Source organism: Chiloscyllium plagiosum, unplaced genomic scaffold (assembly GCF_037043375.1).
Source record: "Chiloscyllium plagiosum isolate Xiang-an unplaced genomic scaffold, Cpla_swu_hap1 HiC_scaffold_4, whole genome shotgun sequence".
Classification (NCBI taxonomy): domain Eukaryota; kingdom Metazoa; phylum Chordata; class Chondrichthyes; order Orectolobiformes; family Hemiscylliidae; genus Chiloscyllium; species Chiloscyllium plagiosum.
In genome coordinates, this window is record NW_028270142.1 from 37,191,179 (window position 1) to 37,209,124 (window position 17,946).

Here is a 17,946-nt window from a genome sequence, read left to right on the forward strand (position 1 = left end):
GGCAACACACCATCCTGGAGTTACATTTCATGCTGCAGAAATGCTTGCTTGACCCCCGGCCATGGAATCCACTATCATTAGTGTCCTTCCATTCTTCTCCCTTTGGGTGCACTCTCCTGAGGTGCTAATGCCTTCACTAGTTTCCAGCAATATGATTGACAAGAATGATAGGCTCCTGCACTACCTGCCTGGTTTCTTTAGACAACCTGGTAGTCACCCACCCCCTCTCTGCCTGTGCACTTCTACCTGCATACGGTATTTACATTCCGCTGTCTCATGGATGCACAAAAGTCAGTACAGTCACTGCTCATGTTCCAAAAACCTGAAAAAGGTCAAGCTTGTGCAGTTGGTGACACTGTTTGTCTGGGACTCATGGTAAGTCCATGAGAACACACATACTGTAGAATGTACACTTCACTTGGCCAAGCTGAACTACTGTCCTGTAACTCTGAAAATTATTTCTTTCTCTTGGAATAAATACACAACCACTATAAAATCTTACTAATAACTTCAATTAAGTTAATTTTACTTTCCTTCTTTATGATTTTATTTTACTGCAACATGATTTCATTTTACCTCGTTTGCTACTCTTCCCTCTTGAAATCCAAACAGCTGCTGCTTCTTTATAAACTCCTTTTTTTAGGTTTAAGTTATTTAACTCAATCATTACCAGCAGCTTCTCTTCAGCCAATAAACATATAGATTTCCTGTGATGTTAGATTTTCTTTCACACTCAGTCTCTCTCGGTGCTACGTTCAGAATGAAGTCACTCCCCGCTCTCCATACTCGCTTTAAATCTGGTGCCACCTCTATCAGCACTATGTTCAGAATGAAATCACTGCCACGCTCTCTGTTCTCCTTAAATCTGTTGCTTCCTTTTTCAGCACTGTCTTCAGAATGAAGTCAGTTTCTGCTCACTGCATTCTTTTTAATCTTGCTGCCTGATCTCTTCGTACTGCGTTCAGAATGAACTGTTTGGATTACCTCTCCATGATAATTACCAGTCTGTCAATGGATGAAGCTACATTTACTGAAGAGTGGATCAATTTAGCACTTACCGTCTGGATGGTCTCTTCCATTATCTGTGCCAGTGTGTGGAACCCCTCTGGAAGCATTGAAATATTTCTATGAACTTTGCATTCATTATCCAGCATCTGGTCCCTGACAGATGGCCCCATGTTTCTCTGATGCATATTTCAGAGGCTTGTCATTATCTGGGAGTCAGTACCTAGGTCACATCTAACACTCTGACTGCCATTCTCAAGAATGTTACTAGCATGGTAGTTCAATGAATTTTGTGGATGCTATTTCTTTGGGCTTAGAGAAGGCATTTGCGAAGATTCGGTATAAAAGGTTCTTAACCCTTTGAAAGTGTATGGAGTTGGAGGCAGTATACTGACATGGGCAAGGAATTAATTAAAAAATAGTTACAGAGTAGAGATATGAAGAAGAGGTACAGAGAGAACCCCGTGTCGAGAGCGTGGTGCTGGAAAAGCACAGCAGGTCAGGCAGCATCTGAGGAGCAGAAGAATCAATGTTTCAGGCAAAAACCTTGAGGCCTCATTCCTGATGGAGGGCTTTTGCCCAAAATGTCAATTCCCCTGCTCTTTGGAAGCTGACTGACCTGCTGAGCTATTCAAGCACCACACTGTCAACTCTGATTGCCAGCATCTGCAGTCCTTACTTTCTCCAAAAAGAGAACCCCTGCTGGCAGAGAGCAGCTAATGGTCTCAGTTTTTCATGACAATGTTTATCAATGAGTTAAATGAAGGAATAGAGAACCACACATCCATATGCATTTTTAGCCATATAAAGTAGCTGGGATTAGAAAACTACAAAAGAACATTGACAGATTAGGCGAATAGACAAAATAGATAGCCATATGAAGAATGTGGCACTTTAAAACTTGAAGAAAGGAAAGTATTTTCTCAGTAGTAAGGCAGTAGGGGCTGGGGAGGAGAAAAGAAATTAGAGATTTATAAATAGAAATCATGAAAAGTTACTTGACTCGTACGACACTTTAATAAATTAATGAAATCTATTTCTAAGGAAATACAAAAGGGTAAACATCATGCCACAATTGTAAACACTTGGAGTAAGATCTGTAGTATTGTGCTCAATTCTGCACACTGTGTCTTGGAAAGGATATATTGAGTGTGGAGGAAAGTGACACGGATTAATTACTGACACTGACACATTTAAATCACAAAGACAGTTTTTAATGAATTATTCTTGCATTCCCTTGAATATAGAAGATTAAGAGTTGATCCAGCTGGGATTGACTCCAATGGAACATTGGTAACACTGTGGACATTTTGAGTTGATGTACAGTAACTGAGATATATATTCCATAAATACTTTGTAAAAATGACTAAAGAATTGGAGATAAACAATTTCCTCTGGAATAGTCTACAACATTATGGACTAACCTTAAAAATATAGCTAGACAATTCAGTGGTGATGTCAGACAAAGGATAGGAAAATCTGGAACTTGTAATTATAAATAAATTGTAGTCCTCCCACCATCCTACCACACCCTATGACCAATTCATAGTTGAGATTAGATCAATTGAAAATGTCAGAATTGAACGTTTGTTAGGCAAATAATAAAGCCAGGTAACTGGAATTGAAACATAGAATAGTGATGTTCTAATTGCATGACAAAACAAGCTTGAAGGATTATGTTTTTCCTACATTCCACTGAGAACGTGCAAAATATTTGGTTAAATGAAGAGCAGAAAACATGCGTGTTTATATTAAAACTATAAGTTGCTATTTATACAAAACTATTAATGTAATAACATGCCCTATGGCACTTCATCAAAGCATAGTCAGAAAAAAAATTGGCACCAAGACATTAAAGAGAAAAAGGAGATAGTGAGGACTGCAGATGCTGAAGATCAGAGTCGTGAGTGTGGTGCTGGAAAACCACAGCAAGTCAGGCAGCATCCGTGGAGCAGAAGAATCGACGTTTCGGGCTTAAGCCCTTCATCAGGAATGTCCAAAACATTGATTTGCCTGCTCCTCAGATGCTGCCTGACATGCTGTGCTTTTCCAGCGCCACACTCTTAATAAAAAAGAAAAGGTAGGATGGAAAGTAGTAAATTCTCAGGAAGAAAATTCTTTGGTTAAAGCTCAGACAAGTGAAGGCACAAACACTCATCCTATGAAGATGATGGGATGCACAAAGAGTCACAATTGAAGGAAGGCAGAGTTCACAGGTTGGCGTAAATTTGTTGTGAGTTATAGAAACTTGAAGGACAAAGTCAAGGATGGTTTTGAGGACAAAGATGAGTCTTAAATTTGGACCAAGGAGCCAAAACACTTCTTCAAAATTATTTGCTAAGATATTATAGCTTGTAAAGATGCATAAATTTAAAATTATTGGGAAAAGTAGAAGGAATAGGTTAATAGAGCTTGTTTTTTTCAGAAGGAGAAGATTGTTATGATATGGAAAGCCCTTCTGGAGATATCGTTGAAGCAGAAGCCATAATAACTTCGAAAAGGAAAGATCAAAAAGAGTGTTGAGAAAAATCAGGGGAGTAGAACCATTGGATAGTTCTTTCAGTCACCTGCATCTATGCTGAACAACAGCTGAGATTCAGAGATGTCCAGCAGCTGAAAATGGCAAGGAAATATGGTTGTGATCAGGGGCCTGAGGCTTCCTTACCAAAATTCTATACAGAATCTGTAAGTGGCAGCTCCTGTGGACTATAACCTTAAAACAATGATCATGTGACTTAAATGCACAAGTTTAAGGAAAGCAAATAGAGAAAGGAAATAAGAACAAAACGTGGCTGGAGAAATATGACAGGTCTGCCAGCATCTGTGAAGAGAGAAACAGAGTTAACCTTTTGAGTCTAATATGACCATTCCTCAGAACTGAAAGGAGCCGGATTGATTTGTTTTAAATGTTGTTGTCAGACGAGGAGGATGAGCGAGTGAAACACATTGTGAGGGTGCGCAGAGCCCCCTCACAAAAAAAGAATGAGGAGAGTGTTAATGATGGTAAAGGTAAAATGGATATAAATGAATGTATAAAAAGGAGAAAAACCATCCACTCCACTCAGAGAAAAGTGAACAAGTCATGACCAGTGTGAGTGAGGTGGTGATATAAGAAACATGAAGAACAGAGGTCATGTACTAAGGTTGTACTACTCAGTATTGAGTCCTAGTTTTCTCAAGACAATAAATTGTAAAGGGGTTTTAACTCAATAGTGAGTTCTTGAGGTTGTAAAGTTCCTAGTTGCATCTCTTTTGTTTCTTGTGGACTCTGCTCTTAGCAGAACAAACCCAGTCTCTCCTCTGCACACCTTCATTTACACCCACATGACATCTCTATCTCTTCTTGACCACCATTGGCACTTCCTTTGTCTTTTGCTTTAAGCAACCTCACAATCTGTTCCACTCACTCCTGCTCCCCCTATTAACAGCATTTAAAACATTTTCCAGTTCCTTTCAGTTCGAAAGAAAGATCATATTAGACTTTAAACATTATCACTGTTTCTCCTTCCACAGAGGCTGCCAGATCTGCTGAATTTCTCTCGCATTTTGTGTTTTTGTTTCAGCATTCAGAGTATTCTGCTTTTCTTTCAAGTTAAGAAAAACAGAATTCAAACCATGATAAGATATTCATGTTGCTACACATACCTTACAATTGCCAACATAATGATAAACAAGTAGCTTAACTTAAAATATAATTACAAAATTAAATAACATCAGTACAGAATTGACATCCTCATATAAATTTAAAGATTAAAAGGTTTTATTCCTCTCAGGCAGGCCTCTTTGGAATTTCTGGGCCATTCCATCAGCTGGAGCAAGATAGATTTAGCATACTTTGTACCTTCCTGACTTTAGGAATTTAATTTAATTGTAAGGCAGGGCCTTATAAAGTGTTTTGCTATGTACAATTACCATATCCCAATACTAGGAGCCCTGTCTTTACAGAACTGACTCTTCCACAAAAGATTTCTTTTAGCTACTGTAAAGAAGAGAGATGTGTTGTAATTTTTTCATCTTGCTTCTCTGGTCCACAAACTCAGTTGCTTCAGTTGGATCCTTTTGTGCCTTTTTGTGCTGTGGTATGGTTTTGCAGGCACAATAGTTGGGACGCTTGAAGACTCGGAGCCTGGCAGTAAATTGTGGTAAAAGATCTAGAGAGAGGAAAGAAAACAACAAAAATCACAAGAAAGCAATTTATTTACATCCTTTAGCTTGCTAGAATTTCAGTATTTAATTGATATCATCAAATCCAATAGTCTTAATTCCACTACAAAGTGTTTCTTAATTTTTATCATAATTTGAATGAAGTTTTGGAGGTAGGTTACTTTGGAAACCAAGTTAAATCAGACTACTCTTGGGTTTGTCTGAGGGAGTTGAACTAGATGTTTGAAGCAAAGATGGTGGCATAAGGGCATTGCTGGCAAATGTAAAATTTAGAATTAGAATCCCTACAACATGGAAACAGGCCCTTTGGCCCAGCAAGTCCACACTGACCCTCCGAAGAGTATCCCATCCAAACACATTCCACTATTACTGTATGTTTACCCCTGACTAATGCACATTCCTAAACACTATGGGCAATTTAGCATGGCCAACTCACCTAACCTGAATATCTTTGGGCAGTGGGATGAAACTGGAGCACCCGGAACAAACCCACACAGTTGTACCAAACTCTACACAAACAGTTGCCTGAGGCTGAAATTGAATCCAGGCCCTTGGTGCTGTGAGGCAGCAGTGCTAACCACTGAACCACCGTGCTTCCCCATTGCTCAACCTGAGATGAATTTGAAAAGTTGGTGGTAGAAACTCTTGGGCTGTGACAGTCTGTGCTGAGCATGTTTCCATAATACTGCTGGATACAGCCTTTCAAGATTTTGAGACAACAACAACCTTCAATAAATATCCACATCACATTGATATGTTACTGGAAAGGAATCTTGGAATGCTTCATTACTTCGTACATTATTCTTGCACAAGGCGTGTTTTCAACATTATTCCAGTTTTGGAATGAAGTACAGATTTTCCTGCGTTCTTCCAGCACTTGCCCTTCTAGGTAGCTCTGATCAAGATTTGTAAGGTAATCTTGGTAATAACTGAGAACTTAATTATGCTAAACAGACTGGTAACCTGAACACAGGGTACACCAAAATGCGAAAGATTTCAATATACTGCAGTTCTCTATAAATAAGATTAATAAACTTTATATCATTATTTTCATTCATATGCTTTTTACAAAGCATGAAACTCTATATGGTGTTGTCATTTCGAAGTAAAATATTGCGCAACGAAGATTTAATTTTGTTTCTGAGCTCTATAAGCTGTCCATTCATTTACACCTTTCTGAATGTCAATATTATTGAGCATGCCATACACTGCTGCAATTCTGTACCAGAGGCACACGCTGGAGGGCTCTCTTCGAACAGTTCAAATGGAGAAAATCTTTGCTGATATCTTATAATGGAATGGTTCAAACAGTGGAGCTTTTTCTTAAAGGGGAAGGATGATCAAAATAAAATATCTTTTGGCCAGAAAAAGTCATTTTTTTTAAAGAAGTAAACTAATTTTGAAATTTGCAGGATGCTAGAGTATGAATTGGTCGCTAGAGACTATGTGGTTGAAGAATGTTTATTGGTACATAAAGCAGTTCATGCTTTGAAGCAATAGCGATGAGAGACCTTCACATAGACTGAGGCCCATTCTCCAATTTGACAGATTTCATTGAAGGTGAGGGAAGAATTCCAGAAATGCTCTTACATATTTTGTATTTTTTCTTCCTTGTTTGTGTCAGATTTTTCTATAGTTTTGCACTTGTTGTAAAATGTTGATTCACTTCATTTCCATGTTAGTTGCAGTCATGTTTTGAGTATAGGTTTGTTTTCTAAGTTTCAATAGGCTTTACTGTCAACTCTTTTAGTTGCTTTCTTTCTTCACTGCCCAGTTTTAATGAAGTAGCTTTTCATCCATAGGCTTTTGAGTTAGAAGTAATAGTGCGACCAACCAAACACCTCTGTTAAGTCGGCTAGGTGCCCAAAGAGTAGAATGATGATAGGTCCATCCTATTCAATCACTTTTCTCAGGTGAGGGAGTTAGAATGTAGCAAGTGCTCCCAACAAGATCCCTGTTACCAAGATATGTGGGATCCTCTTCGATGGGTCAAATGGCCTGCTTCCACACTGTAGGGATTCTATGATTCTATGAATCAGATGATCTCCTGAATAATGATAAGTGAGTACACAGGAGAGAAATTATGTGGAATTCTAAGCACTAACCTCAGCTGGCATTACTTATACTTGCAGAAGCAAGCTGAGGTTGCAGTGTTGTTCAATGGCGGCCCTAGTTAATGTGACTTAACATGAAAACCTGATCTATCAAAATTGTGTGGACAATGATTGTACTCAAAGGACCTCATTTTAAGCAAAATATTGTGCAGGCTTCTACCAAGGTCCATTTGGCAAGCCCTGTGGCGATGGAGAGTGACTGTAAATTTGACAGTTCCTTATCCAGAATCTGCGCAGAGTTGACAGATTCAGGAAGGTTTTTTTGGATATCTGTGGTGGAAATGAGGATCTGTGATTAAACATTCTCAGCAGAATACCCTCTGTCATCCCAGATGGATAGGAGTCCAGAAAGACTGCCCTAAAAAATGATGTCCCATTGAAAAAGAAAGGCTGACAACAACCCTCATATCATGGAATAGAACCTTAAGTGCACTGGTAGCTCCTCCGCAGTAAAAATAAGAGACTCCTGAGTTATCACCAACTACTCAGCCATATCAAACATGCCACCATCAGCAGCACTAATGCCCAGTCACTATCACGGATAAAGATGTTAAGGAAATGTTCTATATTAAAATTGCTAAAGGTCTCTCTGACATCCTGAAAGAAGAGATCATTCTTTTGAGGACTTTAATGCCAGGTTTGGCTATGGCTCTGATATCTAGGAGAGTGCACCATTGGGCAAATCAGGGTGCAAAAGATTCAAGTGCTTACAAAATATAACTACCACTGTGGTATTGGAGACATGGTCAATCAAGGCATTCAAGATTACATTGAGTGATTATTTAAATAAAGTGAAGGGTTCATAGAATGGGCATGAGAATGACACTAAATCATGATACTCATTTGGAAGGCCACAATAGACTAAATGGTCTTCTTTTGTGCATTAAGAGTTCTGTGATTCTGTGACTCAATACCTTTCTTCAAGAAAGCAGATAAATCACACTATGGAAACCATTAAGGTATTTCCATTTTACCCATAGCTGAGCAAATCCTGACATGGATTCTCCTGCACTGCTACCTCCTGTCATTTAGAAAATCCACAAGTGACAAAATATGGCTTTAGACGTTCCAAAGAAGCCTTTGCAAAGTTTCTGTTGCTCAATACACCCATGGAAAATGATGAGAAGACTAACTGAAAGCCAGCTCAACAGGCCTACAGCAAACCCCTGAATCACTTCTTGTCTGGAAGACTGAAAGCAGCTCCCCCTAAAGATCCTGCTTTGTCACGTGGCTAACCTTCTGGGAAGGAGCTGAGGGGAGGAAGAAAATGCTGCAAAGACACTCTGAAGCTCTGTGGCTGTGCTGACATTAATGACAGGGAGGAGATTGCTACTAATTATTCCAAACGGTAACAACCTGCCCATTTGGCTACATCACACATTGAGTCACAGTGTTTCATGAAGAGTCAGAGCAGCAGAAGAGAAGGGAAGAAAAGGAAACAAATTCTACTTGCCTCATGGGACATCCTGCTGCATGTGTCCAAAGATCTGTAGATTTCAGAATTCATACACATGAAATCTTATGGGCAGAAATTCAAACCTGAATAAAACTTATGCCCGAATTGGGGGATCGCCAATGACAATAAATGGAATACAGAATAACTTTCAACAGTTGGCAATAGTAGAAAACTTGAAGGTTTCACAAACAGTGGGGATGTAATAGTATTGAAACAGCCTAACAGGATGAACAGACAAAAGTCGGATGGAACTTATTACGGAGAAGAGTGAGATGATGAATTTTGGAAGGTGGAACGCAGACAAGTAATACAGATATAATGGAACAGTTCCAAAGGGTGTGCAGGACAGAAAGTCCTGGAGGTTCATAGATATATGATAGTGATGGGATATATTGAAGAAGTTATTAGGAAGGCTTTTTGGAGTTTGGGCTGCATAAATAGAAGTATTATGTATTGCATTCATTTCCCATCAGCACGCATTAAGATGGGAGACTGAGGTCATTGAAAAGGCGCTGAGGAGATTTACCAAAAATAATTTTGTTTGGAGGTGAGGTGAGGGAACAGTAGAAGAATGTAATTTCCACATGTTAAATGCAATCTTAGCTGAACCATTTGAAATTAGAATTGAGTTCAAATCGACTCCATTTTCACTGTGACAAGGACTTCATCCTGCAATGTGTGTGCGTGAGTTAATACATTTTAAAGTAGATGCAATCAGCTTTAATGGCTGTTAAAGATCTGTGGAACTACCATATTCTAAAGTCATTTAAATAGCCAGCTCTTTAAAAATCAAAAAAAAAAGTTGTTTGCCACTTTAAGGAAAACCTGTTCTATCATGTTCCATAGCTGTTTATTGATGCAATGCTATGTTCTGTCATAATAGTATTGTCAATGCTTGGCTGTTTTCCATAACCTACCTTTAGTACACTTGGCCTCTAAATTAATAGAATGACAATTTAAAGAGGTTATTAAAGCTTTATTTGATATAGAATATGAGCATGGTATTTATTTTTATAATGTTTAAGTATTTTGGGATCTTAAATATATTGAATAGCATTTCATGACAATGGTGTTTTTATTATATCGTTAGGAATAAAAAGATATTTAGGACTTTATTTTATTTGTGTGGTCTTTTTCATGAATAATGGGTGAGTTGTCATTGGGACTGTATGAGGCCAAAGGGATGGATGAGAGTCATGAATTAGCATTAGGTTCACATCAGCATAAAAGTGTTCTCAGGGTAAATGAGGTCATGAGTTGATGCTGTCAGCTTAGGGGCTATAACATGCCATGGAAGTGGGTGAGTGTCATGAATTGACACTAAACTAGCATAATGTCATATGAGACCTTGGAGTAGGTAGAGTTATAAAAATGAATTGTCAGTGAATTGGCATATGTGTCTTTAAGAGGTGTGTGAATGTGTGGTGCTAATGAATTGACATTAAGTCTGCATGGAGGTATAAGGTGAAATTGGGGTAGATATACGTAGTGAATGGAACCATGGCTAGGAGGATCTCATTGAGTATGAAATCCTTGATCAGGGTTGTTAAACTTAGCCAATCAGGGAGCCCTGGCTAACAGATATAAACAGGACATTCCCTCCAACTCTATTTTGATTTAGTCCCTACCCTCCCCTTCACTGTTTTTGATCACACAGCACTGTCCCTTGATGTGAAGGGCAGTGTTTGTCACTGGCCACCCGGGTGTTTTCCTATCTTCCTGGTGGTGGAATTTGAATAAATATTCGTGCACTTTGTGTCTTTCACTGTGTCTCCCACCTGCACACACACACCATGGGTGCTGGGGAAAAAATAAGCACTACCGCACTTAGGTGGTAGTGTGGGGGTTAAAGGGGAAAAAAAAAGAAAAAAAATATATATATATATATATAATCAGGGGATCTCCGCGGTTACGTTAAAAAAAAAATAAACAGGACATTCCCTCCAACTCTATTTTGATTTAGTCCCTACCCTCCCCTTCACTGTTTTTGATCACACAGCACTGTCCCTTGATGTGAAGGGCAGTGTTTGTCACTGGCCACCCGGGTGTTTTCCTATCTTCCTGGTGGTGGAATTTGAATAAATATTCGTGCACTTTGTGTCTTCCACTGTGTCTCACACCTGCACACACACAGCATGGGTGCTGGGGATAAAATAAGCACTACCGCACTTAGGTGGTAGTGTGGGAAAAAAAAGAGAAAAAAAGGTAGAAGAAAAGAAAATATATAAACAGGAGTGTAAAATAAGCACTACCGCACTTAGGTGGTAGTGTGGGGGTTAAATTAAATGAGGAAAAAAAAGAAAAAACAAAAGAAGAAAAAAAAAGAAAAAAAAATATAAACAGGAGTGGGAATTTGAATAAAGATTCGTGCACTTTGTGTCTTCCACTGTGTCTCAAAAAGAATAAACAGGACATTCCCTCCAACTCTATTTTGATTTAGTCCCTACCCTCCCCTTCACTGTTTTTGATCACACAGCACTGTCCCTTGATGTGAAGGGCAGTGTTTGTCACTGGCCACCCGGGTGTTTTCCTATCTTCCTGGTGGTGGAAATTGAATAAAGATTCGTGCACTTTGTGTCTTTCACTGTGTCTCACACCTGCACACACACACCATGGGTGCTGGGGAAAAAAAAAAGCACTACCGCACTTAGGTGGTAGTGTGGGGGTTAAATTAAAAAAAACGAAAAAAAAAAGAAAAAATAAACAGGACATTCCCTCCAACTCTATTTTGATTTAGTCCCTACCCTCCCCTTCACTGTTTTGATCACACAGCACTGCCCTTTGATGTGAAGGGCAGTGTTTGTCACTGGCCACCCGGGTGTTTTCCTATCTTCCTGGTGGTGGAAATTGAATAAAGATTGGTGCACTTTGTGTCTTTCACTGTGTCTCACACCTGCACACACACACCATGGGTGCTGGGGAAAAAATAAGCACTACCGCACTTAGGTGGTAGTGTGGGGGTTAAAAACAAAAGAAAAGAAAAGAAAAATAAACAGGAGAAGCTCGTCCAGAAAAAAAACGAAAAAAAAATAAAAATAAAAAAAAACAGGACATTCCCACCAACTCTATTTTGATTTAGTCCCTACCCTCCCCTTCACTGTTTTGATCACACAGCACTGCCCTTTGATGTGAAGGGCAGTGTTTGTCACTGGCCACCCGGGTGTTTTCCTATCTTCCTGGTGGTGGAAATTGGATAAAGATTGGTGCACTTTGTGTCTTTCACTGTGTCTCACACCTGCACACATACACCATGGGTGCTGGGGATAAAATAAGCACTACCGCACTTAGGTGGTAGTGTGGGGGTTAAATTATTAAAAAAAAGAAAAAAAGAGAAAAAAATAAACAGGAGTGCCTTTGAACACACAGCACTGCCCTTTGATGTGAAGGGCAGTGTTTTTCACTGGCCACCCGGGTGTTTTCCTATCTTCCTGGTGGTGGAAATTGAATAAAAAATTCATGCACTTTGTGTCCTTCACTGTGTAAGAAAGAAAAAATAAACAGGACATCCCTTCACTGTTTTGATCACACAGCACTGTCCCTTGATGTGAAGGGCAGTGTTTGTCACTGGCCACCCGGGTGTTTTCCTATCTTCCTGGTGGTGGAAATTGAATAAAGATTGGTGCACTTTGTGTCTTCCACTGTGTCTCACACCTGCACACACACACACCATGGGTGCTGGGGATAAAATAAGCACTACCGCACTTAGGTGGTAGTGTGGGGGTTAAAATTAAAAAAATTTTAAAAAAATTTTTAAAAAATGGGATATTAGAGGTGGGCGCCGCAGGGAAAAAAAAAGAAAGAGAAAAAAAAATAAACAGGACATCCCGTCACTGTTTTGATCACACAGCACTGCCCTTTGATGTGAAGGGCAGTGTTTGTCACTGGCCACCCAGGTGTTTTCCTATCTTCCTGGTGGTGGAATTTGAATAAAGATTCGTGCACTTTATGACTTTCACTGTGTCTCACACCTGCACACACACACCATGGGTGCTGGGGAAAAAAAATATATAATAAGCACTACCGCACTTAGGTGGTAGTGTGGGGGGAAAAAAAAGGACAAAAAAAAGAAACAGGAGTGTTCCCCTTCAAAAAAAAAATAAACAGGACATTCCAACTCTATTTTGATTTAGTCCCTACCCTCCCCTTCACTGTTTTGATCACATAGCACTGTCCTTTGATGTGAAGGGCAGTGTTTGTCACTGGCCACCCGGGTGTTTTCCTTTCTTCCTGGTGGTGGAATTTGAATAAAGATTGGTGCACTTTGTGTCTTTCACTGTGTTTCACACCTGCACACACACACCATGGGTGCTGGGGATAAAATAAGCACTACCGCACTTAGGTGGTAGTGTGGAGGTTTAAAAAAAAGAAAAAATTTTTTAAAAATTAACAGGAAATTTCTACCACACTAAGGTAGTGTGGTGTGGAAAAAAAAATAAACAGGAAATTTCTCCCCTTCACTGTTTTGATCACACAGCACTGCCCTTTAATGTGAAGGGCAGTGTTTGTCACTGGCCACCTGGGTGGTATTCTTATCTTCCTGGTGGTGGAATTTGAAATAAGATTCGTGCACTTTGTGTCTTTCACTGTGTCTCACACCCGCACACACACACCATGGATGCTGGGGAAACAATAAGCACTACCGCACTTAGGTGGTAGTGTGGGGGTTAAAAAAATAATTTAAAAAAGAGAAAAAAAAAGAAAAAAAAACAGGAGATTCACCATGGGTGCTGGGGAAAAAAATAAGCACGACTGCACTTAGGTGGTAGTGTGGGGGAAGAAGAGAAGAAAAAAAAGGAGTTTTTGAAGGGCAAAAAAAAAATGAACAGGACATTCCAACTCTATTTTGATTTAGTCCCTACCCTCCCCTTCACTGTTTTTGATCACACAGCACTGCCCTTTGATGTGAAGGGCAGTGTTTGTCACTGGCCACCCGGGTGTTTTCCTATCTTCCTAGTGGTGGAAATTGAATAAAGATTCGTGCACTTTGTGTCAAACACTATGTCTCACACCTGCACACACACACACCATGGGTGCTGGGGATAAAATAAGCACTACCGCACTTAGGTGGTAGTGTGGGGGTTTAAAAAAAAGATAAACAGGACATTCCAACTCTATTTTGATTTAGTCCCTACCCTCCCCTTCACTGTTTTTGATCACACAGCACTGCCCTGATGTGAAGGGCAGTGTTTGTCACTGGCCACCTGGGTGTTTTCCTCTTTTCCTGGTGGTGGAATTTGAATAAAGATTTGTGCACTTTCTGTCTTTCACTGTGTCTCACACCTGCACACACACACCATGGGTGCTGGGGAAAAAAATAAGCACTACTGCAGTTAGGCAGTAGTGTGAGGGTTAAAATAAAAAAAAGTAAATAAGAGGTCGAGGGGCAGTGTTTGTCACTGGCCACCCGGGTGTTAAAAAAAAATAAACAAGATATGGTCCCTACCCTCCCCTTCACTGTTTTGATCACACAGCACTGCCCTTTGATGTGAAGGGCAGTGCTTGAAAAAGAAAAAAGAAAATAAACAGGACATTGAGAGGTGGGCGCCGCAGGGAGTGGAGTGCATTATTTCTCCCTCCAACTCTATTTTGATTTAGTCCCTACCGTCCCCTTCACTGTTTTGATCACACAGCATTGCCCTTTGATGTGAAGGGCAGTGTTTGTCACTGGCCACCCGGGTGTTTTCCTATCTTCCTGGTGGTGGAATTTGAATAAAGATTCGTGCACTTTGTGATTTTCACTGTGTCTCACACCTGCACACACACAACATGGGTGCTGGGGAAAAAAATAAGCATTACCACACTTAGGTGGTAGTGTGGGGGGGTAAAAAAAAAGAAAAAAGATAAAAGAAAAAAAGAATAGGAGTGTTGCTGGGGAAACAATAAGCACTAAAAAAAAAGAAAAAATAAATAAATAAAAGTGGACATCAAATAAGCACTACCGCAGTTAGGCAGTAGTGTGGGGGTTAATAAAAAAGAAAAATAAATAAACTTGAGTGTCACTAAAAAAAATATAAACAGGGACTTTCAAAAAAAATAAACAGGGAAAAAAAATAAAAAATAAAAGAGGACATCAAATAAGCATAAACAGGACATTGAGAGTTGGGTGCCGCAGGGAGTGGAGTGCATTATTTCCCTCTCCAACTCTATTTTTATTTAGTCCCTGCCCTGCCCTCCCCTTCACTGTTTGATCACACAGCATTGCCCTTTTGTGTAGGGCACTGCTTGTCACTGGCCACTCGGGTGTTTTCCTATCTTCCTGGTGGTGGAAATTGAATAAAGATTCATGCACTTTGTGTCTCTCACTGTGTCTCACACCTGCACACACACACCATGGGTGCTGGGGAAAAAAAAAGAAAATAAACAGGACTTAACACAGCATTGCCTTTTGTGAAGGGCACTGCTTGTCACTTGCCACTCGGGTGTTTCCTTTCTTCCTGGTGGTGGAAATTGAATGAAGATTCGTACACTTTGTGTCTCTCACTGTGTCTCACACCTGCACACACACAACATGGGTGCTGGCGAAAAAAAAGCAGGAGTGTCAGATGTTCTGCTCACTAAAAAAAAAAAGAAAAAAACAACAAATAGAAGTGCCAGAGCTTTTTTTCACTCTGAGACCGGGCTCTTGAGGGAGCTGGATCAGTGTGTGTGCACATGCAAGGACTCTCCTCCTTGACTGTGTCTGAGAGGAAGGGGTCTGTCTTTGGACCAGCTGCCCCACATCCTGAGAGGAAGGAAGGAAAAGAAAAACAGGACATTACACAGCATTGCCCTTTGATGTGAAGGGCACAGCTTGTCACTGGCCACTCGGGTGTTTCCTATCTTCCTGGTGGTGGAAATTGAATAAAGATTCGTACACCTTGTGTCTCTCACTGTGTCTCACACCTGCACACATACACCATGGGTAAAAGAATAAAAGAAAAAAAGAAAAAAAAAGAGAAAAAATAAAGTTAAAAAAAAATAAACAGGACATTGGACTCACCACTTGTCAATAAAGAGTAACTTCGTGACGGGATACTGGCCTCTGTAGAGTTATTTCAAGGGAAAGCTCATATTTTGCAGATTTAAGTGTTTCATTAGGAATTTAGATTGTGGACCTTCCTGAAAGATTAATGAGGGGCTCATCCCAACTCTTCAGGTGAGATGATTGCAATACCAAAATTCCATTTCACACAATGGGATAACTACCATGTTCAAATATCTATGGGTTATTGTGGCTGCGCATTGTTATTAACACGTATTTTTTATACTGCAGTTATAGAATTATGCAAGCACTACATCGCAATGGTGCTTCAACTTAGGGTGTTAAATTTAGGTTGTTACAATAGACATAAGTCATAAAAAACCAGGATATTCAGAAGGGCTCTTCAGACTAGGCAGTGACATTCAGCTGGTCAGTCAGAGTATATGTACTACGCGCATGCAAATAAAAGGTGACTTGGTGATGTGACACCAGCCTCTGTGCAGTTATCTCAGTGTACATGCAGCTTACGAGAAGGTATTGTGCTCAGTGGCATGGGTTAGTTTAGAAAGTGAAAGAGATTATTGGAGGTTGGTGGCAGGTTGAGGGGATGCAAGGGATAGAGGGCTTATTTTCTTATTAAAGACAGGAACTGGGGTGGAAGTTACATGAACCATGGTAGGAATTTTAAACAGCCTGTCTTTGCACTTGGCAGTGCCAGTCTCTCCCCTGGGCCAGTGGTCTGATTTCCTCCAGCCCTTGTTCCCACTGCCCCCTATCCAGAACAAACAGCCTACCAGTTGAGCAATCTTATTCCTCAGGGGATGAAAGTAATCAAATTTTTGACTCTGCATTCACCTCCAAAGCAAAGATCCAGATTAGGGCTCTGCAACTGTTAGAGATCTTGAAGACAATTTCATTTTAAGGAGGAATCAATGGAGCCTGGAAAAGCTGCTCCTTTAGAATGTTGTAAATGTTTCGACCACGCTTCTTTCCAGGTACTACAATTTTAAGTGCTCCTTGACAACGTTAATCTTTCTGGTTTATCTTTCTCCCCCAGTTTTTGCCCTGCTAATTCTATTAAAAATGCTTCTTCATTGTTCCATTTTATTTGGATCACAATGGTTAACTTTATATGTTCATTAGACTTTTCAGATCTTCAGGTGAACCTCCAAATTTACTATTGTCTTATTTTGTTTCCTCAGTGCCTTTTACATGTTCATACTATTTTCTTTGATCATATTCATTCTTAAAAGAGCTCACATTTTTTATGCTTCTAATTCTTGTACTGATAATCAAAGTTTAGTACTTTTTTTTGTAAATATTTTTATTGAAAAGAAAAAATATTTGAGTTTCTTTTTACAAAATTACAATATTAATACAAAATAGTGTATCCACTTAACAATGTAATAACAGCACCAATATAAAATTAAGAAAATTAACTACTAATCAATTCTACAAACTACCGAAACACAATTTTAAACTTATGAAGTTGCTCTTCTCTTTCAAATTAATTATTATCATGAAAATTATGGTGTGATCTCTCATTGAGACTATGGTTTTGCTATAGTCATTCTACTTGCTGCTTATGTTATGAAATGTATATCTCTATTACCATGAACACGTTAGTGAACCACTAATATCTGTCACTGTCTTCAACATCTTCAAAGTCTTTGACCAGGTGCAGCACCATGAACTACAAATCAAGTTAGCATTGTATGGTTTCCTACAAAAACCACATTATTCACTCCCTATTTTCCATTCAAATTCATTGATCTGTAGCATAATTGATGGATCATCTCTGACACTTTTCTCTAAATGAGGTCAGCCTAAGGCTTGCACTTCTCTCCTATTCTGCTTTGCTTTATCATTCAACCCTCTTTTGCCAATGATTCCATTCTACGTTCGTGAACTTGCTTTCAATTGTTTGTCGCTTGGTGCATTTAGCCTCTGGCTATCTTCCAACACAGTAGCTAAACCATTACATGTTGATTCCTTTAAGGCTGTTTAGTAACACAAGGGAAATTCTTGTTGATTTTTGTTTTTCAAAGGTGTAGTCAAGGTAGATTTTTGGAGCCTTTCCATGACAGGAAATCATATGCAGTGCAACTACCATTTTCTGATGCTTGCCAGTGATGAACAAGGACTCCAGGAAATAAAGGCATGTATCACATGCAGTATCCCTTTTAAAATTTAGATTCTGTGCACAGGCTGCTTTGCTCAATGCATTGTTTCTTTAAACATTTTTT

The 17,946-nt window shown here is 39.5% G+C and overlaps 1 protein-coding gene across 1 annotated transcript in view; it reads right to left on the minus strand.

Moving 5' to 3' along the window:
- Positions 1-4,832: 4,832 nt before the first annotated feature.
- Positions 4,833-17,946, minus strand: part of pde1ca (phosphodiesterase 1C, calmodulin-dependent a) — a 653,944-nt gene continuing 640,830 nt past the window's right edge. The window contains exon 18 of the mRNA XM_043688810.2: positions 4,833-5,156. Coding sequence (XP_043544745.1) covers positions 4,978-5,156 — 179 coding nt within the window. The 3' untranslated portion in view covers positions 4,833-4,977. The remainder of the gene's footprint in view (positions 5,157-17,946) is intronic.